Source organism: Dromiciops gliroides, chromosome 5 (assembly GCF_019393635.1).
Source record: "Dromiciops gliroides isolate mDroGli1 chromosome 5, mDroGli1.pri, whole genome shotgun sequence".
NCBI classification, from domain to species: domain Eukaryota; kingdom Metazoa; phylum Chordata; class Mammalia; order Microbiotheria; family Microbiotheriidae; genus Dromiciops; species Dromiciops gliroides.
In genome coordinates this window covers 204,313,286-204,337,904 of record NC_057865.1, presented here as the reverse complement: position 1 = coordinate 204,337,904, position 24,619 = coordinate 204,313,286, and the positions used below count along the sequence as shown (strand labels likewise).

Genomic DNA, 24,619 nt, shown 5'->3' with positions numbered 1-24,619 from the left:
CAGGAGATGTTTTTTTGCTAGTTTCCTGTGGCCTTGGCCTCTAAAAGAAAAGGTAACGGCTGACATCACATCAAATGCCTTACATATTTTACTTTAAAAGAACCAAAACAAAATAATCATGCATTGACCGCTTGGAATTAATCAAGAAATAGGGGAAACAGGAAAAAAATATCCCTGAAATTAATATCAGAAGAAATGAAATGTACAATATTAGTATATTCTATGTTCTTTGGGGAGAGAAATAAATTTCCTTGACAAATGATCCCAAATTCCAAAAGGTCCATAAACTTGTATTTAATAAAGTTTCTATACTTCATTTCATACAAAATACTGGTAATTAAGAACAACAATGTTAATTAATTCCAAGAGCATAGTTAGTTATAATATCGGGGGGGAAAAGAACTCCAACTTTAAGAATATTAAACGAATGTGGCAAGTGAACTGAAAAATAAGAGGTCTTCCAGATATGTAGTTAATTGACACATTGTAGTAAAGGACATATGTGAATGTCTTTACATTTCACATCTGTGCAAGACTGAAGTGACACATGCATGTGCAGAAGGCATTCCTTTCCATGTAGTAAAAAAGTACAAAGGGACTTCTGTTAGAATAGAGACATAGTTACCATTCCCCCAGAACAAACTGAGATTCCTATTAAAATAAGCTAATATGAAGTAGAAACAAAACAGGTGTCAGTTTGGTTCTTTTTTGGGAACAAAATTCACTCCCTTCCTTAAGGCAAAAAGGATTTGGCTTTCCTAGGTGATCTTCCTCTGGCTTGGAGAAAAGGACATTTTCTTGATATTATCTACAAATTAGGTACTGTATGACAATATAGTAAATCAATTTAAGTAACAAAAAATTATTTCCTTACAGTAAAAACAAATGCTGAACAAAAGTAAATATAAGAAAATACAAATTTCTTTTTTTTTTCTACAGGTAAACAATGAGCATAGCTTTTTCTTTTCCCTTGGAATTTTGAACAGCTATAAAATAACTATGTTTGTAAAAATTTTAGGATTATACAAAGTTTATAAATGATCTTGCAGACACATACACAGAAAATAAGCATCAAGTATCTTGCAAAAGTCTGAACCACATTAGTACTAAATCAAATAATTTCTGTGCAAGACAAAAACTTGGCTGTTACCCAATTGGTTTTATTAAACAAGAGAGAGCTTTGGTTATCTTTAGGGCACTGGGGTGGGGGTGGGTAGGGAGTTGGTTTTGTTTTTTTTAATCATCTTTCCTATTTCCAACATGCATACAACAGATGTCCAAACAATCAGTTGGCAATTATTTATTTCAAAGTACTGAAGTATATGACTGTTAAACTTAATCAGATCTGCGAACCAAAGCCACCAACCACACTGTCCACATGCATAAAGAGAGCTGGCTTATACTGAGGGCCAACTTGTGACCTAAGAGTATAAACTCTAGTCAAAGACCACCCAGTTTTGTCACTTTTCCCTTTCAACTGGACCCCGTTAGAGTTATTATGATTGCTAATCCATACAATTTATTAACCATTCAACTTTGGACCATAATATTTTATCCTGTTAAACAAATACAAGTTCCTAAAATGAATTTATATTGTTTTAAAGGGTTTTTTTTGTTTTTTTTTTTAGGGATGAGTTTGATCATTTGAGCTCCTTTTTAAATTATTTTTAATTGCAGGGCAATGAGGGTTAAGTGACTTGCCCAAGGTCACACAGCTAGTAAATGTAAAGTGTCTGAGGCTGGATTTGAACTCAGGTCCTCCTGAATCAGGGCCAGTGCTTTATCCACTGTACCACCTAGATGCCCCTGATGAGTTATCATTTGAAGCAGTTTTTATTGGAGGGCACTGTTGAGAATGCTTCTGTTTCTTTTAGAAAAGAAATCATCTTGCTTTTCTGCAAATTACAACTTATTCTTTGTAGGTTCACATGAACCTTGCTGATGAATTTGCTTTTATGTCCCTTGTGTCACAAACTGCTAAGTCCAAGCTGGCAGCAGTGTTTGATGTGTGTGTGTGTGTGTGCACACCAGTGTACTTGTGTGTGTGTGTGTGCGCTCTCTCTCTCTCTCTCTCTCTCTCTCTCTCTCTCTCTCTCTCTTCTCTCCCTCCCAGAGTTATTGGAGTGAATGACATGTGAGTTCCTGGGCCTGGGTTTTTGGTTTGGTTTTAGCCTTTCTTTGTATCCCCAGCACTTAATAGTGCCTGAAACACTGTAGGCACTTAATAAATGCTAATTTTCTGACAAGCGAATAATCTTCCTTCCCCACTAAGGCATTGCTGGCAGAAGGTTTTGCGCATGCTCGTGTAGTGTTAAGATGGGATTACATATATGAAAACAAAAAAGAAATGGGTAACAAAAACTTTTACCTCAAGGAGAAAAATCTTCCACTTCAAGAAGCTTTCATTACAGTACAAAGAGTAGCAATTGTTTTATATGTGTATAAGGACTTTCTCCTACAAACAACCTTTAACCAATAGTAAAGGTCACTTGCAAGGGAGGAGCGGCCACAACACAAAACTTTGCAATTTAAATTTCTATTGCTTCTTATTGCCACTACATTTCTCCCACATACACCTTTCCTCTCTACTCAAATAACCACCCACCTTTGTCCTAGTTACCAAAAGCCTAGACTATTGCAATAGCACGGATTTGTCTTCCAGTCTCAAGCCTCTCACCATTGCAGTTCATCCCCCCCCCTCCCCATATTCCTGAAACTGAGTCACTATGACACTCCTTTAACCCTCCCTTCTCCCTTAATAAACTCAGGTGGTTTATTATTAACTTTTGTAACAAATATGAACTCTCCTGTTTGGCATCTAAATCTTTTCACAACTTGGCCTTGTCTTACCTCCCATCTATACCCCACACTACTCCACCTCTCACACACTAACAGCACAGCAAGACTGGCCAGCCTTCTTACAAACAACACTCCATTTCCCACGCCTTCCCCTCTATACCGGCTAGCCTCCAGGCCAGGTTTCCTTCAAGACTCAATTTGAACACCATCTTTGACAAGAGGCCATTTCTGGTGGTCACAGCCAGGGCCTCCTCCTCCAGACATTTATATATGCTCTGTATGGTTTTTGTATATACCTTTGTGTGTGCATGCTGTTCCTCTCAAAAGAATGTAAGCTCCTTGAGAGCCGGAACTGTTTAGTTTAGCCATAATCTGGCACTTAGTAGATGGCACGATTGAACTGTCAGTTTAACCCACAATTTTATCCTAATTCACCTAGATGTTAACATGAGAAACTGATTTTTCAGATTTACTTATTATAAAAAAACCGATTTAGAAATATGATATATTTATCAAATAGTACAGGATTTAAGAGTATTTTATTTGGAATCACTATATAATTAAAATTCACAGAAGGAGCTACCTTTTATAGCTTTCCTACTCAGAGACAACTTAAAACTACAAAATATTTTTCATTTTTATTATTACAAAAAAGATAAAAATGGGTTGTGGTCATATACAACATTTTTCCTCTTCCTTTTACAGGAAGAAATGAGAGTTGCAGAAATATAGTTTAACTTCTTGGTACTAAAATTTGCCTCGTTCTTTAATCATTTAAAATGAACTTATATTTAAAATAAGGCAGGTATTTTAAACCTTTATAGTTAAAAAGAAACAACAACAAAACTAGTTGATAACTGAGAACAAAATTATTAAGTACTGACATTGCTAAGTTCCTCTTCAAAAACACTATAAATAACCCTTTGATGAAATACACACGCTAAAAACAAACAAACAAAAACTGATCTATGGAGGAAATAGTTTTAAACACCAATAGGTATAAATTTAAATACAAAGACACTTATCAGTGTTCGTAATCTGCCTTTCTAAAAACAACTGGAAAATGTCTAACACAGAAATCTTACTTAAAAACCTGTCAGATAACCCTTTTATTTAGTAGTTTGACAAAACATACAATTAAAAAAACCCCCACCAAACAAAAACTGATCTATGAAGGAAGCAGTTTTAAACACCAATAGGTATAAGTTTAAATACAAAGACACTTGTCAGTATTCATAATCTACCTTTCTAAAAACAACTGGAGAATGTCTAACACAGAAATCTTACTTAAAAACCTGTCAGATAACCCTTTTATTTAGTAGTTTGACAAAACATACAATTAAAAAAACCCCACCAAACAAAAACTGATCTATGAAGGAAGCAGTTTTAAACACCAATAGGTATAAGTTTAAATACAAAGACACTTGTCAGTATTCATAATCTACCTTTCTAAAAACAACTGGAGAATGTCTAACAAATCTTACTTAAAAACCTGTCAGATAAAACATCCACTGGTTTGTTTAAAGATATGTTTATAAGGAATTTTTCAAAAAACAAGACTGCAGATTTAAAAGGCTTTGTGCTTTCAACAGTTTAACATATTGCTTTCCTTTTGAGGAAGAACACGACATAAAAAAGAACCTGACAAATCAAGAATGAAAAAAGTTAAGCCATTAGACAACTTTCTATTTCCAATTTCTGCTAAGAAACAAATTCTTTTTAATATTTCTTAAAGTACTTAATAGCCTGGTATCTAAAGTAATTCACAAGTCCTAAACCATGCTGGTAAAAATACACAGAAATATACATTTCTAGCCCTTAAATTGGCTTTAAACTTTCAGAAAAGTTAGACTGTAACATTTAAAACTGAAAAAGCACTAAAACCATTTTCAAAGTCTTACCTCTTGTTCTCTGAAGGACTGATTGTTAACATCTAGGACACGAATAGTCCTTTTGATAGGCAGGAAACTTCCAATCTCATCATGAGCCACCATGCTTTACCAAGTTTTGCATACAATCTTTTGAAATAATCCACATCAGATTCAGGTCTACAAAGAATGACTGTAGAATTTTGTTTTTCGCCTAAGTGTTCAGCCACCCTTATCTGCCATTTGCCCAAGCTTCTTGCTGGGTTAGCTCACAGATTCACTAACTTCAGGGAGTTCAAAGCACAGGAACCTTAGGAGGAGGGGCAACAGCAGCAGTAGCAGCAAACCAGCTTAATAGGCTGGCTCCAGGAATCACATGACATCAGTTAACCGACAGCTGCTGGCACACCTAGGCTGCTCAGTTTTCACTGTGTAGGAGAAAATCCTTTAGACAACACGTTTGGAATGTCTATAGTTATTTCAATGAATATTTTCTTATTCTATAGAGGATACTAGGCTTGGGTAGGGTGGATGTTCCTAATGTATGACTGAAACTCCTCTTACATACTTACATTATAATGAAGTATTTAAAAATGATTCCAAAAGGATACACTAAAGTAATTTAGCATTTAATCTTTGGAATAAAGGTTAAATAAGTAATCTATGCAACAGTCGTAACCTTCCAGGCCCTTCCCCTTTCCCTCAGTTGTTAGTCCCTTCCCCCTTTTATGTCCAGTTTGTATATCAAGTCCATTAGAATGTGAGGTCCTGGAGGGAATGGGCTATATTTTTTGTCTTTCTTTGTATACCCAGTGCTTAGGATAGTGCCTGGAACACAGTAAGCCCTTAATAATGCTAGTTGACTCTCTTTAAAGAAGAGAATGTATAAAATGCATTGTGTCCCTTCAGAATTTTCTTATGCTGGAGGCAGCTAGGTGGCGCAGTGGATAAAGCACCATCCCTGGATTCAGGAGGACCTGAGTTCAAATCCAGCCTCAGACACTTTCTACTTACTAGCTGTGTGACCCTGGGCAAGTCACTTAACCCCAATTGCCTCATTAAAAAAAATTAATTTTCTTATGCTTTTTTATATATAATTTAAAATGCTTTGTTGCATCATATTTATTTTAACTAGAATCTTGTATTTACTTATGAATGAGAAACATTTATTAGTTACTACAGTGAAAGTGACAAACACTTTGCTAAACCTCTGGACATACAAATATTTAAGTTAGACAAGCTTGGCCTTCAAAGAACTTGCATTCTATTGGGGAGAGACAAACTATTTCGACCCAGCCCTAGAGGAATTTACATTCTAATAGGAGTTAGCTAGGGAAGTCCCAACAATAATTAAGGGGCTAAGGCAGTCCATAACACACCCTTTTCTAAGACCAAGGTAACAGTGATTATAGTTCTTAGGAAGAAGAGTGGAAAGGAGTGGGATACACACCAGGCAGAAAAAAGATAGGATGAAAATGAGTCTCTATGGTTCTAGGGAGTACAAAGCCTTTGTGGTTTGACTTCTCCCAGGCATGACCTCAGGTGGTCTGGTTCTGAGTAATGCAGCTGTGAGTTTATCTGTAAGTTGTATACCTCACGAGAAGAATATAAACTTTTGAGTTCAGGGGACTGAGTTTTCAGTGCACTGTACCTAGTATGGTTTTACTAACTGCTTGCTAATTGATTGTTACTCAAGAAGAGATAGAACTGATATCGAAGGAAGAGAAAAATCAGTGTACCTTTCTCTCCTCTGATACTGCCCCCTACCTGGCCTTCTCTTTGGTCTCCCTGCTCTATGCCTTTCATCCCTGTAAATAACCCACACTCTGCTATCAAACTGATCTTTCTAAAGCACAAGTCTAACCATGTCACCATTCCTAGCCAATAAACTCCAGTGGCTCCCTCCAGTGGCTTACCTCTAAGATCAAATATAAAATCCTCCGGTTTTAAAAGCTTGGTTTCTTCCTACCTTTCCAGTCTTCTTACATCTTACTCCCCTCCCTATACTCCACAAAAAATATTCTATCTCCTGATTCCATGCATTCATACTGGTTGTCCAGCCTGGAATTCTCTCCCTTTTCATCTCTGTCTCTGGGGTTACTTCAGGTCTCAGCTTCTTCAAAAAGCCTTTTCCTATCCCCTTTAATGCTAATGACTTTCCCTCTGAGGTGATCTACAATCTATCCTTTATAGTTCTTATTTGTACATAGTTGTTTGTATGTTGTCTTCCCCATTAGATTATGAATTCTTTGGGAGGAGATACTATTTTTTGCCTTTCTTAATATCTTCAGAAATAAGCACAGTACTTGTTACACAGTAGGTGTTTAATAATTGCTTGTTGACCTGTCTATACTAGATACTTGAGATAGGACACAAACACAAAAATGAAAGTCCATGCCTTTTTACTAGACAGAACATATACAAGGATAACTATAATACAAGGTAATGTTATGGTGGAAAATGGGGTACAGGGTTGGGAAATTAAAGTAGTAAAGGAAAATCTGAAGAGAGGAAAAAAGCATTGAAAAATTGAGGGTATTAGGGAAGCCTTTCAAGAAGGAAATAGTATTTGAACTGATCCTAAAGGAAGATTCTGAAAGACAAAGGAACAGATGAGGAAAAAATGCATAGAGGGGATATCTGAGTTTAGGAAATAATACATTTTGTCTGGAATGTATAATATGCAAAGATGTGAGAAATAATGTGAGAAAGGGTCAGAAAGGTAGATTAGAGTCAGGTGGTAGAGATCCTTAAATCCATAATAAGGGGTTTGTATTTGATTTTGTTTTGTTTTGTTTTTTTAGTGAGGCAATTGGGGTTAAGTGACTTGCCCAGGGTCACACAGCTAGTAAGTGTTAAGTGTCTGAGGCCGGATTTGAACTCAGGTCCTCCTGACTCCAGGGCCGGTGCTCTATCTACTGCGCCACCTAGCTGCCCCTGTATTTGATTTTAGAGGCAACATGGAGCCATTGTGCTAGGTCCTAAGGTGACCTGTGCCTTAGGAAGATCAATTCGAAGGTTGTTGAGTTAGGAAATGGCATGGTCAGACTTGTGCATCAGGAAGATTGCTTTAGCATTTCTGTAGAGGATAGATTGGAGATGGAAAGAATGGAATCAAGGAGACTACAAAAGTCTAGGGGAAAAAAGTGATTGATAAAGTCTTTAACTGGGTATGAGAATATGTGAATGGACAGAAGAGAATAGATGTGATGTACCCTATATGGAAAACTACTCCCTGTTGGGAGAATATGGGGGAACATGGTCCTACCACATACCTTCCCCATGAAGCCCCATTTAGGAGCAAGGACCTAAAAGGGGCAGAGGACTCCACTCCTCTCAGTGTCTCATGCCCCCCACCCCCTATTGTGCTTTCTAACAGTAGGGGAGAAGTGAAATTGTTGCTATAAAACTATCATAGGTGTGTATTTACTTAGAAAAAAGTGGTTCCCTCAGCTGATTTGGTGGTAATTCTGATCCCCTAGATGTGAGAATCCTTATTTAGCCTCTGTAGAAGAAGGGGACAGTCTCTCCACACAAGTCTCTAAGTGAACAAAGATTTTCTATCATTTCCCTGTTGTAGCTCTAAGGGAGGGAGAGATTTTGGCAGGTGGGCTAGGGAATACTGTATGGTGGCAGTTCGGGGAGCACTGGTATGAACGTAGATCCTGGGACAGGCTGCATGCAAGAAGAGGCTTATGACCTCTTAGCCATTTTACTATAGATGACCCTGATGTGTGTTAAGGATTAGGTGACTTTACCAGAATTATTTGTGTTATGGCCCTGATGTTATTGGTGCTGTGCCAGCTAATCATTACTACCCTGCACTAGGTATCACATACCACATGGACTAGATTGTTGAGATTGCAACTGGATCATTAAGGGGTGAAGTGGGAGGGCAGTAATCGTTGAGTTTTCTGCCTTTAGTTCTTTTCTACTTTTTTTTTCTTCTTTTTCTTTATGGTGATTCTTGTGGGGGGGAGGGAAGTGCTGTAAAATGTTTTTCTTCTTTTTCTTTTTAGTACTACTTATGCCAGGATGATTGTCTAGTAAACATCTTAAAAGTCTTAAAATGGTAGAAGATCCTCTAGGCCCTAAGAGATCTTTAGAATTTTGTCATAATGGAGTGGTATGTGAAGACCAATTCCTCCCTTCCCCCCACAGTAAGGGTTAGGCTATATTTTCCCTAAGGGCCACAAAGCCATGACTTGATTGGGACAAGTTTCAAATCTATTCCTTTCTTGAGGAAGCATCCTGGTGACCTCTGGCTTTGTTGATGTGGCTTCCTGATCACCAAGGGGGATATCCACCCAAATTGGGATTAGAGTGCTACAGACTGAGGTTGATTCTTCTTCTTTTTTTTTTCATTAGGTTGATTCTTGATGACACTATTAGTTACCACACCCAGCTTAGAAGACCATTTCTATATGGACATGCTTTCCCCCAAGTTAAGTGCTACTGCATATCCTTGCTATGTTAGGGCTAAGTAAACCTTTTGTTAACTGTCCAATGGCCTATAAGTGCCTCATTTTGTCCCAACATTGAATCTTTTTTTTTTTAATTAGTGAGGCAATTGGGGTTAAGTGACTTGCCCAAGGTCACACAGCTAGTAAGTGTTAAGTGTCTGAGGCCGGATTTGAACTCAGGTACTCCTGATTCCAGGGCCGGTGCTCTATCCACTGCGCCACCTAGCTGCCCCTCCCAACATTGAATCTTAACCAACACACACATATACACACAGAAATCCAAGAGAAATATTGTCCTCTTTTCAATATCAATGTTTGTGAATTCTATTTTGTCTTCCTTGAGCCCTGGTTCCCACATTTATTTTCCTACCAAATCACTTCAGAGCTATCCATAATCATGGAAAAAATGCTCTAGATCATCAAATCACTTCAGGCCAAGTCCTGGGTGAGGTCAAGGTAGGATTGAAGATAGAAAGGAGAGTGTTCCCTACTCCCAGCACTGGACTGAAGCAGAAGAATCAAACACTTGGGTGCAACACTCCAGAGTGTAGCAGGAACCAGATTAAAATGTTATAAAAATAAAAACACAATAGAACACACATAATGTTAATATGTGATTTTCTAAGTGAATATCTCCCCTCCTACCTTGTTGTGGTAGAGGGGTATGAGTAATTCAATGAATCTATAAGGTATACTCTGCAGGGTTAACCAAGATGGACAAATCATAGTGGAGAGTTTAGACAAAAGGTGATCAACTGGAGAAGGAAATGGCAAACCATTCCAAGAAAGCCCCATGGACAATATTAAAATGACAAAAGATATGATATCCAAAGATGAGCCCCTCAGGTTGGAAGGTGTCCAACACATTACTGGGGAAGAGTGGAGGACAAGTAGCTCCAGAAAGAATGATGTGGCTGGGTCAAAGCCAAAAGGAAGCTCAGCTATGGATATGTCTGGTGATGAAAGGAAAGTCTGATGTTATGAAGATCTATATTCTATAGTAACCTAGAATGTAAAATCTATGAACCAAGGTAAGCTGGATGTGATAAAACAGCAGATGAAAAGATTAAACATTGACATCTTAGATGTCAGTGAATTTAAATGGATGGGCATGGGTAAACTTAATTCAGGCAATCATTACATATACTATTGTGGACAAGAATCCCTTAGAAGAAATGCAGTAGCCCTCATAGTTAACAAAAGGATGAGAAAAACAGTACTGGTATATAATCTCAAAATGACAGAATGACATCTGTTCAAATTCAAGGCAAACCATTTAACAACAAAGTAATATGCTCTGACTGCTGATGCCCAAGAGGCCAAAGTTGCTCAATTCTACGAAGATCTAGAACATCTTCTAGAAATAATTAATACCACCCCACCCCTCCCCCCTGCGAATGGCTGAACAAGTTGTGGTATATGAATGTAATGGAATACTATTGTGCTGTAAGAAATGATGAGCAGGCGGATTTCAGAGAAACCTGGAAGGACTTGCATGAACTGATCATGAGTGAGATGAGCAGAACCAGGAGAACATTGTACACAGTATCAACAACATTATGTGTTGATCAATTGTGATAGACTTGATTCAGTGTCTCATGCCCCCCACCCCCTATTGTGCTTTCTAACAGTAGGGGAGAAGTGAAATTGTTGCTATACAATGGTCCAAGATAGTTCCAAAGGAGTTATGATGGAAAATGCTCTCCAAATCCAGGAAAAAAAAAAAGAACTGGGGAATCTAGATGCAGATTGAACCATACTATTTCTATTGTTTTGTTGTTGTTGTTTTTTGAGGTTTTTTTTTTTTGCTCTGATTTTTCTCTCATAACATGACTAATGCAGAAATATGTTTAATGTGATTGTACATACATAACCTATATCAGATTACTTGCTGTCTTGGGGAGGGGAGAGGAAAGGGAGGGAGGGAGAAAAATTTGAAACTAGAAATCTTATAAAAACAAATGTTGAAAACTATCTCTAAATGTAACTGGAAAATAATAAAATATTTATATGGAAAAAAAAGAAATAATCCCCCCCCAAGAAACCCCAAACCTGTCACATTCATCATAGGGGATTAAAATGCAACAGTAGGAAATAAAAAGATAATTGGAATAACAGGCAAGTTTGGTCTTGAAGTACAAAATTAAGCAGGGCAAAGTAACTTACTGGTCATAGCAAACACTCTTTTTCAACAACCTAAAAGGACATCACCAGAAGTTCAATACAGAAATCAGACTGATTATATGTGTTACAGCCTAAGAAGGAAAAGTTCTATACAGTCAATTAAAACAACACCTGAAAAAAAAAAACAACAAAACAACACCTGGAGCGAACTGTGGCTCAGATCATGATCTTCTTATTGCAAAATTATGACTTAATTTGAAGAAATGGAAAACCATCAGACCATATAAGTATGACCAAAATAAGATCCCTTATGAATATGAAGTCGAGGTGATGAATAGATTTAAGGGATTAGATATGTCACATAGAGTGCCTGAAGAACTACGAACAGAGGTTCACAATCTTGTACAACAGGTAGCCATAAAGATTCCAAAGAAAAATAACAGGGGCAGCTAGGTGGCACAGTGGATAGAGCACCGGCCCTGGAGTCAGGAGTACCTGAGTTCAAATCCGACCTCAGACACTTAACACTTAACTAGCTGTGTGACCCTGGGCAAGTCACTTAACCCCAATTGCCTCACTTAAAAAAAAATTTAAAAAAAAAAGAAAAGAAAAATAACAGTAAGAAAGCTTTCTTTCTTTCTTTTTTTTTTTGTGGGGCAATGGGGGTTAAGTGACTTGCCCAGGGTCATACAACTAGTAAGTGTCAAGTGTCTGAGGCCGGATTTGAACTCAGGTACTCCTGACTCCAGGGCCAGTGCTTTATCCACTGCGCCACCTAGCTGCCCCCTAAGAAAGCTTTCTGACGAGGATTTACAAATAACTGAAGAAAGAAGGAAAGCTAAAGGTAAAGATATATGCAACTGAATGCAAAATTTCAGAGATAGCAAAAGGAGATAAGGTTTTCTTAAATGAGAAATGCAAAGAAATAGAAAATAGAATGGGAAAGACAAGAGATATCTTCAAGAAAATTAGAGATATCAAGGAAATGTTTCATTTAAAAATGGGCACGGTAAAAGGTGATGCTGGCAAAATGCTTCACTCAATATGCCAAGAAATCTGAAAAACTCAACACTGGCCACTGGATTGGAAAAAATCAGTTTACACCCTAATCTTAATGAAGGGCAATGCTGAAGAATGTTCAAATTACCAAACAATTGTGCTCATTTCACAAGATGGTAAGGTTATGCTTAAGATTCTGGTAAGGTTATGCTTAAGATTCTTCAAACTAAGCTTCAGCAATATGTGCATCAAGAATTACTAGAAGAGAAGGCTGGTTTTAGAAGAGGCAGAGGAACTAGACACCAGACTGTCAACATTTGCTTGATTATGGAGAAAGCAAGAAAGTTCCAGAAAAACATATACTTCTGCTTCACTGACTACACTAAAACAAAATGTGGCAAGTCCTCAAAGAGATGGGAGTACCAGATCATCTTACCTGTCTCCTTGAGGAATCTGTATGTGGGCCAAGAAGCAACAGTTAAAACTGAACATGGAAAAACTGATTGGTTCAAGATTGGGAAAGGAGTCTGTATATTGTCACCTTCTTTATTTAACTTATATGCAGAGTACATCATGCAAAATGCCAGGCTGGACAAATCAAAAGCAGGAATTGAGGTTGCTGGGAGAAATGTGAGTGAAGAATCAAGAAGCCTCTTGATGAGAGTGAAAGAGAAGAGTGCAAAAGCTGGTTTAAGGCTTAAATTAAAAAAACTTAAGATCATGGCAAACAGTCCCATCACTTCTTTGCAAATAGAGTGAGAGGAGATGAAAGTAGTGTCCTGTCTTATATTCTTGAGCTCAAAGATCACTCCAGATGGCGACTGCAGCCATGACATTAAAAGATGCTTGCTCCTTGGAAGAAGACTTATGGCAAATTCATACAGCACTCTAAAAAGCAAATAACAAAGGTCCATATAGTTAAAGCTATGTTTTGTTGGTTTTTGGTTTTTTTTCAGTAGTCACATATGGCTATGAGAGTTGGACTAATAAGGAAAGCTGAACACCACAGAATTGATGCTTTCAAATTGTGGTATTGGAGAAGACTTTTGAAAGTCCCTTGGACAGCAAGTAGATCAAATCAGTCAATAACTTAAAGAAGTTAATTTAGACTTAGTTAATTTCATGTCCCCTGTTTCTATCTGAGTATTACAACACAGCTGTGGAGCATGTTCCTGGTCCCAAATCTATATCACTTTATCTTGATCTTTATATGATCTTCAAGTCTAAAATGAGTTACATAGGCTTCTGTGGGATTGCCAGGGAACTGAATCACTTAGGTAATAACAGCTGCGGTTTATAAGGAATTTTCTTATGACCACTCTATAATTATCCCCATTTTATAGCAAAGACATCTAAAGCTCAGAGTGACTTATTAAATTATATCAATCAATAAGCAGTTATTAAGCACCTATGATGTGCCAAGTGTTACACTAGACACTGATGACAGTCTATCAGAGGAGACATGCAAACATAAAAGTACATGGTGAGAGAGGCACTAGTAAGCTGGGGAAGATCAGGAAAAGCTCATGGAGTAGGGGCCCTTGTGCTGAGCTTTAAGTAAACTAGGGATTCCAAGAGGTGGAAAGGAGGAGCATATTCCAGGCATGAAGTGCAGCCTGTGCAAATGCACACGACAGGAGACAGACTGTCCCTATATGAGGAGGTCACTTTGGCTGGGCTTTGGAGTGCATCAAGGAGCTGTAAGTAGGAACTAGTTTTTTTTTTGTTTTTTTTTTTTAGTGAGGCAATTGGGGTCAAGTGACTTGCCCAGGGTCACACAGCTAGTAAGTGTTAAGTGTCTGAGGCCGGATCCGAACCCAGGTACTCCTGACTCCAGGGCCGGTGCTTTATCCACAGGAACTAGTTTTTAAATACCAGAGAAGTAGTTTGTATTTAGTCCTGAAGACAATTATCAGACCCGCATTTTAGGAGAATCACTTTAGTAGATAAGGGGAGAATGAATTGGAGTGGGAAGAGGGGCACACTGACCCACCAGCAGGCAACTGAAATACTGAAATCAAGGTTTGAGATGCTGAGGGCCAGCACCAGAGTGATGACAATGTCAGAGGAGAAGGGGATATATTTGAGAGATGTGGCAAAGGTGAAGTTGACCTTGGCAACAGATTGGATATGGGGTGAGAGATAGTGAGGAATCCAGAATGATTTGTAGGTTGTGAGCCTGTGGGGCTGGTTGATGGCACTGCCCTCTACAATAATAGGGAAACTAAGAGGGGGAAAGTTTAGTAAGGAAGATGAGTTCAGTTTTGGATATCCAGTTGAGTTTAAGATGTCTACTAAATATGCACTTTGAAATTTCTGATAGGCAGAGATATGATACTGGAGTTCAGCAGAGTGACAGAGCAGGAAAGGTAGATTTGAGACATTAGCATAAAGATGGTAATTAAATCCATGGGAGCTGATGAGATCATTGAATGAAATAGTTTAGAGGGAGAAGAGAGGGCCTAGAACAGAACCCTGAAGGGACACCTATATGGTTAGATTATCAATTAACCAATCAACAAATATTTATTTAACTATGTGCCAGAGGACACAAAGACAAAAAATGAAAAAGTCCTTACCCTCAAGAAGTTTTCATTCTATTGGAGGAGACAGATACATAAATAAGTTGATACACAATATAGACAAAATTAAGATAAAGTAATATTAGGAAAGACCACAAGGGAAAAACAGATCAGGAAAAAGTGGTACTTTAAAATTTTTGTCTATGCCTAGAACATAGGAGGTACTTAATAAATGCTCAATAACTGTTTATTGACCCTTCCGGTTATAAGTCCTGTGATATCCCCTATGAGGGTAGGAGAGAGTGGAGGTAGGAAAAGGTTATTTCAAAGGGAGGGGGCAAGCCTAATAGATCCCATCACAAAAGCAAAGCCAACTTAGGGTCTTTCTTTGATGGCTCATCCCCATACTCCCTCTACTACATTCTGCCCCACTGGTATGGTCCCAGAGAGCCTGCCTACAACCCAGGAGGATGTTTTCTTAAAAAATAACATATGCTTACATAAGATTCTTGATCTTCTACATAAGAATGACAAAGTTGCTAGGGCAACCAACCCTAATTTCTAAAGCTAAGGTTTTGCAAGACACTGGGACAAACTCAGCTCTTACTCATGGTGAAGAAACCAACTGTGACTGAGTATTTCTCTACCCACTCCACCCCCTGCTCCCACCAAATATGAGTAATTCAGTCATTTGTAAATCATTGCACATGCAGCACTGAACACCATTTAGTTTCCTACAGGGCCTACCTAACTTCATGACTACCTAAATTGCAGGCTGCTAAGGAAAAATCACTGGACACTGTCCTGGCTGTCACTAATCGGTTGTCCTCAGCCTCTTTGAGCCTCACTGTCTTCTATCAGTGAAAGTTTGGATGTAGTGATGTGTAAGACTCCTTCCAGCTCCAACTCTGTATTTGGTAGAATCTGATATTCCAAGATAAAATCTCAATTCAACCAAAAAGACAATGATAGTATTGGGGAAGTCTGTTCTTAGTAGTTAGGCACCAGACAATGGACAATTGGGGATGCAGGTGGGGAGGGAACCTCTCTCAAGTCTGAGGGTCTAAAAGGAGCTCCTATTAACACTCAAAAATTAGCATCTTGCCTCTCTCACCCATATCTCTCAAACTTCATTATCTCTTTCCTCAGTCTTTCCACACAAAGGCAGTGTTTCAGGTCAGACATCTCTTAAAAATCATAAATCAGGTCTCTGTCCATATACACAGTATGCAGCTATCATTCCGGGCAGCACCTTATACTTAGGCAGAAATGAAATTATATTACTTTGGGGGGGGGGCAACTTTATTCCCAGATTCCTTCTTTTAAACTTTCCCAAGGGAAAAACAGCTCTGCCACCACCTCAGGAATGTGGGTCCACAAGGAGCAAAGATGATATATTGATACGGATGGGTGCTATTCAAATTCCAGTTGCTCTGCATGCCCTCCCAGTTGCTTTGCATTCTCCTACCAGTTGTTTTGACAGCTTTTGTCTGTAAACATACAAAAAGACCAGCTCTTCTTTTACTCAGCAAGACAGTCTCCATAGTATTTCCGTCTCTCAACCACATATTCCTTTCTCCTAATAAATATTTTCATTTTACAAGATTCGTGAGCTTTAGGTGAGCTACCCCCCCCATCCAAGTCATAAGTCCCCCCCTCCCCAACATATGGATAGCTTTGATTTCTTCTTCTGAAAACTGCCTGTTCATTTCCTTTGACCATTTAAACTGGGGAATGGCTCTCATTTTTATAAATTTGGCTCAGTTAGTGATATATTTGAGAAATGAGGCCTTTCACAGAGAAACTTTTTACAAATCTCCCACCCCCCCCCAGCCATTTCCTGGTTTGTTTTTTTTCCCTAATTTTGGCTGCATTCATTCTGTTTATACAAAAGTTTTTTAATTTCATGTAATCAAAATTACATATTTTACTTCCTGTAGTCCCCTCTGTCTCTTGTTTGGTCATAAACTCTTCCTTTACCCATAGTTCTGACAGGCACATTTTTCCATGCTCTCCTAATTTACTTATGATATCATCTTTTATGTCTAAATCACATCCATTTTGACCAGACTGTGGTATACAGTATGAGATGTTAGTCTATAATAGTTTCTGCCAAACTGCTTTCCAGTTTTACCAGGAATTTTGAACAAATGGTGAGATCTTACCCCAAAAGGTTGGATCTTTGGGCTTATCAAACACTAGATTACCATGGTCATTTACTACTTTGTATCATGTACTGAAACAATTACTTTCTATTAAATTAATTACTCATTATTAATTAGGATCCATGATTTTTATTTCCTCATTTAGACCCAGTCCCTATAGGTCAGTAGCCAGTCTCTGAAGGACATGGTTGATAGATAAGAATATCCTGATCATTCAGGAACATTTTCCTTGATCTTGGGCAGAACCCCATCCAAATGGAGACCTTACTTCTACTTAGAGTGTAAATCTGATTTAATCTAGATGATTCTTGCCCTTAGAGAATAAACCCATGATCTTGTACCCCTCCATTAGAGTTTAGGGTGACATAGTTCATGAAGGGGAAAATCAACCAGAATGGTTGGGTAGAGATGGATTCCTTTGTCCAGATTGCTGGAGGCAGATGAGTCTCATGATCAAGCCACTTTCTCAGCAAGAGGAGCTGAAGACTTTTTAACCCACATCCTCATTTAAATGTTCACCAATCAGGGTTGATCTCTCCTGTCAGGGGCTTTCTCTTTCAGAAAAAAAAAAAAATCTTTAAGACACTCAGTTTCTCCATTAGGTGTCTTTGGACAAGAAACCACTGATCATCAATTTATTGATTATTAGCTAGCCTAATTAATAAATAGTTTTTAATTACCTGGAATCTGTCTCAGGCTTTTCATTCATCATAGTTGCTAATCTATTCCACTGATCCACCACTCTATTTCTTAGACAATACCAGATTATTTAGATGATTACTGCTTTGTAACATAGTTTGAAATTTGGTATTGCTGGGCTGCCTTCCTTTTTTTATTGATTCCCTTGACATTCTTGATCTTCTATTCTTACAAATGTATTTTGTTGTTATTTTTTCTAGCTCTATAAACTTTTTGGTAGCTTGGTTGGTATGGCACTAAATAAGCAAATTAACCTGGGTATAATTATCATTTTTATTACATTGGTTGAAGCAGCTCCAGCCCCTTATTTTAACTGTGTGTCTCTCTCTAAGTGTGTTTCTTGTAAACAACATATTGCTGGATTCTGGTTTCTAATCCATTATCCGCTTCTGTTTTATGGATTAATTAATCTCATTCTTATTCACAGTTATGATACACTGTTGGTGGAGTTGTGAACTTATCCAACCATTCTAGAAAACAATTTGGAACTATGCCTAAAGGTAATCAAACTGTGCAAACCTTTGATCCAGCAATACGACTACATCAGTATCCCAAAGAGATCATAAAAAAGGGAAAAAGACCTATATGTACAAAAATATTTATAGCAACTTTTTTGTGGTGGTAAAGAACTGAAAATTGAGGGGATGCCCATCAATTGGAGAATAGCTGAACAAAGCGTTAAATGAATGTAATGGAATACTATTGTGCAATAAGAAATGATGAGGAGGGGGCAGCTAGATGGCGCAGTGGATAGAGCACTGGCCCTGGATTCAGGAGTACCTGAGTTCAAATCCGGCCTCAGACACTTACCACTTACTAGCTGTGTGACCCTGGGCAAGTCACTTAACCCCAATTGCCTCACCAAAAAAAAAAAAAGAAAAAAAGAAAAAAGAAATGATGAGGAGCCAGATAACACTAATAATGTTACTACTAATAATTGTATTCTTAAAACTTATCATTAATAAGGTAGTTTAAAAGAAAGACCGGGGCTGAGTTGTGTGTGATGAGGCAATTTTAAAAGACCAAAATTGGGTAAGAAAAGGTTAAAAGGAGAAATTATCTCATGAAGGGGGATGGGGGGCGGTATGGAGAGGAAAGTGAAGGAAGAACTAATACGGAGGAAGCAGGTGGGGTAGAGGGTTGTTAATATTGGAATCTTACTCTTATCTGTGTCGAAGAGGAAACAATATATACATCTGAAGAGGTTTAGAAGTCTAGAGAAATGAGAAAACTGGGGGATAGGGTGAGGGACAGACTTTTAGAAGGGTGTATAGATTAAGATTAGGAGGGTGGAGTGAGTAGATAAAATATTAGATAAGGGGTGGGTAAAATAAAGAATGAGAGCTAGAGGAAAAGATAAGGTAACAGGGATAGGATGGAAAGAGCCAGAGAAGGAAAAGAGTGAATAAAAATAACTGGGCATAAACCAATATCTCACACCATTTACCAAGATAAGGTCAAAATGGATACATGACATAGCTGTAATGACAGATTTTACAAGAAAATAGAAGAACATGGAACATATCACTAAACAGACTAATGGATAGACAAATTATGAATAAAAAAGATAGAGAACAAAGTTAGGTTAAAAATGGATAATGTTGATTACATGAAATTAAAAAGGTTTTGTAAAAATAAAACAAATGTAGCCAAGATCAGAAGCAGAAAATTGAGGGTGGGGAATTTATATACAGTTTATCAGGTAAAGGTTTCATATCTAAAATATATAAAGAATTTTGTAAAATCTATAATACAAGTCATTCTCCAGTTGATAAATGGTTAAAGGAAATAGGCAATTTTCTGATAAAGAAATCAAAACAATTTTGTCATAAGAAAAAATGCTCTAAATCATTATTGATTAGAGAAATGCAAATTAAAACAACCTTGAGATATAATTTTATACCTACCAGATTGGCTAAAATGATGTAAGAGGAAAGTGACAAATGTTGGAGAGGTTGTGGGAAAATTGGGACACTAATTCACTGCTGATGAAACTGTGACATGACCCAACCATTTTGGAAAGCAATCTGAAATTATACCCAAAGAGTTATTAAACCATCTATATCCTTTGACCCAGCAATACCACTACTTGGTCCATTTACAAAGATAACTGGGAAAAAAGGAAAAGAACCTATACATTCTAAAATGTTTATGCCAGTTCTCTTTATGGTGGCAAAGAACTGTCCCATCATTGGGGAATGGCTGAACAAGCTGTGATACATGATTGTGATGGAAGTACTGTGCTATAAGATAAATATAAAATAATGAAGAATAAAATGAGCAGAACCAAAAGAACAGCTATATTGTTTTAAGAACAACTTTGAGTGAATAAGTTATTCTGAATATTATAAATATTCAAATTAACTACAATGGACATATGAAGACAGATGCTATCTGCATCCAGTGAAAGAACTAATAAGCAGAAGTATGTGTAGAATAATTTACATGTATATGTAAAACCTATACATGTATATACACACACATACACACATACCTATTTGGATCTAAAGGGAGCCACCTCTATGGGGGTGGGGGAGAGAAGAAAAAAATTCACATGACAATTTCCTTGTATATTTGAAAAGAATAGGAAGTTGTGCATAGTATATGTGCAGTTTTGTGTACAATTATCTTTTTATTGTACTGTTATAGAAATTCTTATTTTATTCCATAAGTTGAAAAAAATATTTTTAAAGTGGTAACACAAAACAAAACATTTATCTTTTAACATTTGTTTCCAAAGTTTCAGGGTTTATTTTGTAAGAAATCCAGATTAATAACTGACAATCACAGTTGAAGAACTTTGATCAAGAAACAACGTGACTCAGTATTACTCAACATAATATCATTTTACTTCCTGAAGGTAAACAGTTCTTTTTGTGTCTTCTTTTAGATAACAATGGTAACAGTTGCTAACAAGGACACACCTTCAGAAAGACAAACACTGTGTTCTCTTCAAAATGAATCATTTAAAAGCTAATAAAATAGTAAAGGTAGATCTACAATCCAGTATAATAACTTTAGTTATGAAAAAATATGTGGATAAAGCACTGGCCCTGGATTCAGGATGACCTGAGTTCAAATCCAACCTCAGACACTTGATACTTATTAGCTGTGTGACCTTGGGCAAGTCACTTAACTCTCATTGGCCCCCACAAAAAAACTAAAACAAACCAAAAAATAAGAAAAAATATGAAATGACCATAATTCAGTGATGATTTATAAGATAAAATGGCCACTTAGGAGTAATATTAAATTATAATAAAATTAATTAATTTTAATTTCTTGTTATAGGGTTTCTAAATAATACACAATAGGTCATGTTTCATTGTTTACTCAAAACAGTCAAGTTTTTTTTACATGCTATTTCACCATAACTATTCGACATAATATTTGTTATTATAGTTAGATTAAAAACAGCAAACTATTTAAAACGTTTGGGCTTTTAAACAATTCTAGTAGCTAGAGGATGCAGTAGATAGAGTGCTGGGATGGGAATCAAAAAGATCAAGTTAAAATCCAGCCTCAGACACTTATTAGCTGTGTAACCCTGTGCAAGTCACTTAACCCTGTTGGCCTCAGTTTAATCATCTGTAAAATGAACTGGAGAAGGAAATGGCAAACCACTATCTTTGCCAAGAAAACCCAAATGGAGTCATGAAGAATTGGACACAACTGAAAAACGACTGAGCAAGTCTTATAGCACATAATCATTTTTTTTCTTCCACAACTGGGGGTGCCCTTCCCTGTCTTGTCTTTCTTCATCCTTTAGGGAGATGGAGGAAGAGTCCATCCAAGACAGTTTGGCCTATCCACATGGCCTGGAGCTGAACTTTCTTTTATGAGTTATATTTCCCAGAGTATGAGAGTAGGGGCTGTCTCTATATGTCGTTGAGTCATTTCAGTCATGTCTAATTTTTTATGATTCTACTTGGGGTTTTCTTGGCAGAGATCCTAAAGTGGTTCACCATTTCCTTTTCCAGCTCATTTTACAGATTAAAAAAAAAAAATGAGGCAAACAGGGTGAAGGGACTTGCCCAGAGTCACATAACTAGTAAGTGTCTGAAGCCAGATTTGAACTCAGGAAGATGACTCCAGGCCAGGCACTCTATCCACTGTACCACCTAATTGCCTTTTACATTTTTATTTATATCCCCAGCTTTTAATTCTCTCCTTCCCTTCTTTTCCTTCCTTCCTTTTTTTCCAGGGGATAGAGGACTAAACTTGGAGGTACAGGGACTTAACTGTTCTCTACTTCAATTCTGTAATCTGTAAAATAGTAGGGGTTAGACTCAATGGTCTCTAAGGTCTCTTCTAGCTCTAAAACTATGATCTTACAAGTGGGAATTCTCACATAAAACAAAATCACGGATCCTTCACTTACTCCTATATTTTTTCTGTGCTGAAACCAACAGATATTTTCTACCATGAAGTATGTTAAAACACGTAACTGAATGTGGGGGCCGCCAACAATTTGGCAGTAAATATTTAGTTTGCATACCTATTTTATATACCCATATGCCTGGGGTCACATAAAAAGTGTAAGAAGCCCCGCTATAAAGTAACAATAGCAGGAAGTAAGACTGCAAAGGGAAGCAAAATATCAAAGGAGTCTAATTTGCAAACTTTATTAAAAATTAACCAAAGCTCATATACTGCTACTATGTGCTAAACTGAGGAAAGCCATTTAGGCTTCACTGTTAGGGGCTTTTTGTCCTATGATATGTAATTCTTTCTTTCTTTCTTTCTTTCTTTCTTTCTTTCTTTCTTTCTTTCTCTTTCTTTCTTTCTTTCTTTCTTTCTTTCTTTCTTTCTTTCTTTCTTTCTTTCTTTCTTTCTTTCTTTCTTTCTTTCTTTCTTTCTTTCTTTCTTTCTTTCTTTCTTTCTTTCTTTCTTTCTTTCTTTCGGTGGAGCAAAGAGTAACCCTCTTTGTGACTTGCCCAGAGTCACACAGCTAGTAAGTGTCAAGTGTCTGAGGCCAGATTTGAACTTAGGTACTCCTGAATCCAGGGCTGGTGCTCGATCCACTGCGCCACCTTGCTGCCTCTGATATGTAATTCTCAGATAAGTTCTAGACACCTGTGGTAAGACCAGCAGAACACCAAACGTTACTTTGAGATGATGTGGATATGTTAATGAACTAACCCCAAGGTGGCACGAATCAGTTTGTGCCCCCCATCTCTGCCCCCAAAAGAAAAACTTATAAAAATGAAACTTTCAACTCTAGCCCCTCTTCCTCCAGCACTCTTCCAACTCCATCTTGGTCCATGCTGTTAAATGCTCCCAACATGGTTATGTGAGTTAATCCTTGTGACTCTCTTCCTTCCCATTCTCTTTCCTTGGCTTCCTGCCTTCCTCTACCACCCCTTCCCAGTCTCCATGTGGTCTGCCTCTGTAACGCTTTCAATGCTTGTCTCTGTACTTTCTGTACTATTTGCCCTGTAGCCTCTGTGCTCTGTGATTAAAGCCCCAATTCCCACTGATATCATGGTCTTCTCAGTGAGTACCCAAACAACTAGCATGTTCCCATTTCTTAATTTCAGAAACTAATTAGCAATTCATCTAGTCGATCTCTTTCCCTACTGTCCCTTAAGTACAAACTCCATTTAAGTTGGCTAAATATTTTTAATACTAGCAGCAATTGGTAATTGTAATTTGTAACAGTAGAAGCATACAAATATAAATGACATAATATATCCTTTCCAAATAATTGGTCTATCTTCCTCTACTCAAAGCTTTAGAAGTAACTCTCAATTTGTTCTTTCCTCCTTTGTCCCATTCATACCTCTATTACCGTGCAACCTGCTTTCAGTCATTAGAATTGTCAAAGAATACACACTTTTAAATTGATATCAACAAAACTTATCCCAGTATCTTTTCCTTTCCCACCCTCCCAGACTCATCCTATAACAAAAATTTTTTGGATGTGATTTTTTGGGGGAGGTGGGGGTGGTGGTGGTAGTGAGGCAATTGGGATTAAGTGACTTGCCCAGGGTCACACAGCTACTAAGTGTCAAGTGTCTGAGGTCAGATTTGAACTCAGGTCCTCCTGAATCCAGGGCCGGTGCTTTATCTACTGCGCCACCTAGCTGCTCCTATAACAAATATTTTTTAAAGAAAAAGAAAGAGAAAAAAAAACCCTTGCAAAACCAATAAATACACCAAAAAAGTCTGAAAACAAATAGTGTTCCACATCCATTGAACTCCCACCTCTACAAAGGAGTAGGAGAAAGAATGTCCGTTTCTTTTAATTTTGCAATATCCACTTTTGATTGTTTTGTAATTGCTGTTCTTTCCATTTATATTATTGTAGTGAGTGTATATAGTTTTCTTGGTTCTGCTTGCTTCATCTGTATCAGTTCATGTATATCTCAAAATGTCCAATAAGTCCGAACTTGCTATCATCCCCCCAAACCCTCCATCCTTCTAAACCTTCCTAATACTGCTGAGAGTACCACCATACTCCCAAGCTCTCAGGTTCCTTACTTAGGTATCATCTTCCATTCCTTACTCTTTCTCACCACCTCCTCCTCCTTACATCCAATCTTTTTCCCAAATCCTGTCAAGTTTACCTTAGTAACATCTCTTAAGAGGGCAGCTAGATGGTAGAGTGGATAGAGTGCTAAACCTAGAGTCAGGAAGACTCATCTTTCTGAGTTCAAATCTGGCCTCAGACACTAGCTGTGTGATCCTGGGCAAGTCACTTAGACCTATTTGCCTCAGTTTCATCTTTAAATTGAGCTGGAGAAGGAAATGGCAAACCACTCTAGGATCTCTGCCAAAAAACAAGCGAACCCAAAAGGGGTCACAAAGAGTCAGACACGACTAAAAATGATTTAACAACAACAAACATCTCTTAAATACACCTCCTTCTCTTTTTTGACACTGACTGAGGCAAGACTTTATCACTTCACACCTAGACTGTTGCAATAGCTTGCTTGCGGGGTCTGTCTACCACAAATCTCTCCTCACTCCAGTCTGTG

General features: G+C 37.6%; 1 protein-coding gene across 2 annotated transcripts in view; it reads right to left on the bottom strand.

Annotated features, from left to right (window-relative positions):
* Positions 1–24,619, bottom strand: part of NET1 (neuroepithelial cell transforming 1) — a 78,561-nt gene that overhangs the window by 15,140 nt on the left and 38,802 nt on the right. Inside the window, exon 1 of one of the 2 annotated variants that reach the window (XM_043968400.1) lies at positions 4,701–4,972. The exons of the other annotated variant lie outside the window; for it this stretch is intronic. Coding sequence (XP_043824335.1) covers positions 4,701–4,793 — 93 coding nt within the window. The 5' untranslated portion in view covers positions 4,794–4,972. Of the gene's footprint in view, positions 1–4,700; positions 4,973–24,619 lie in introns of those variants that run through there. 2 annotated transcript variants of the gene reach the window in all.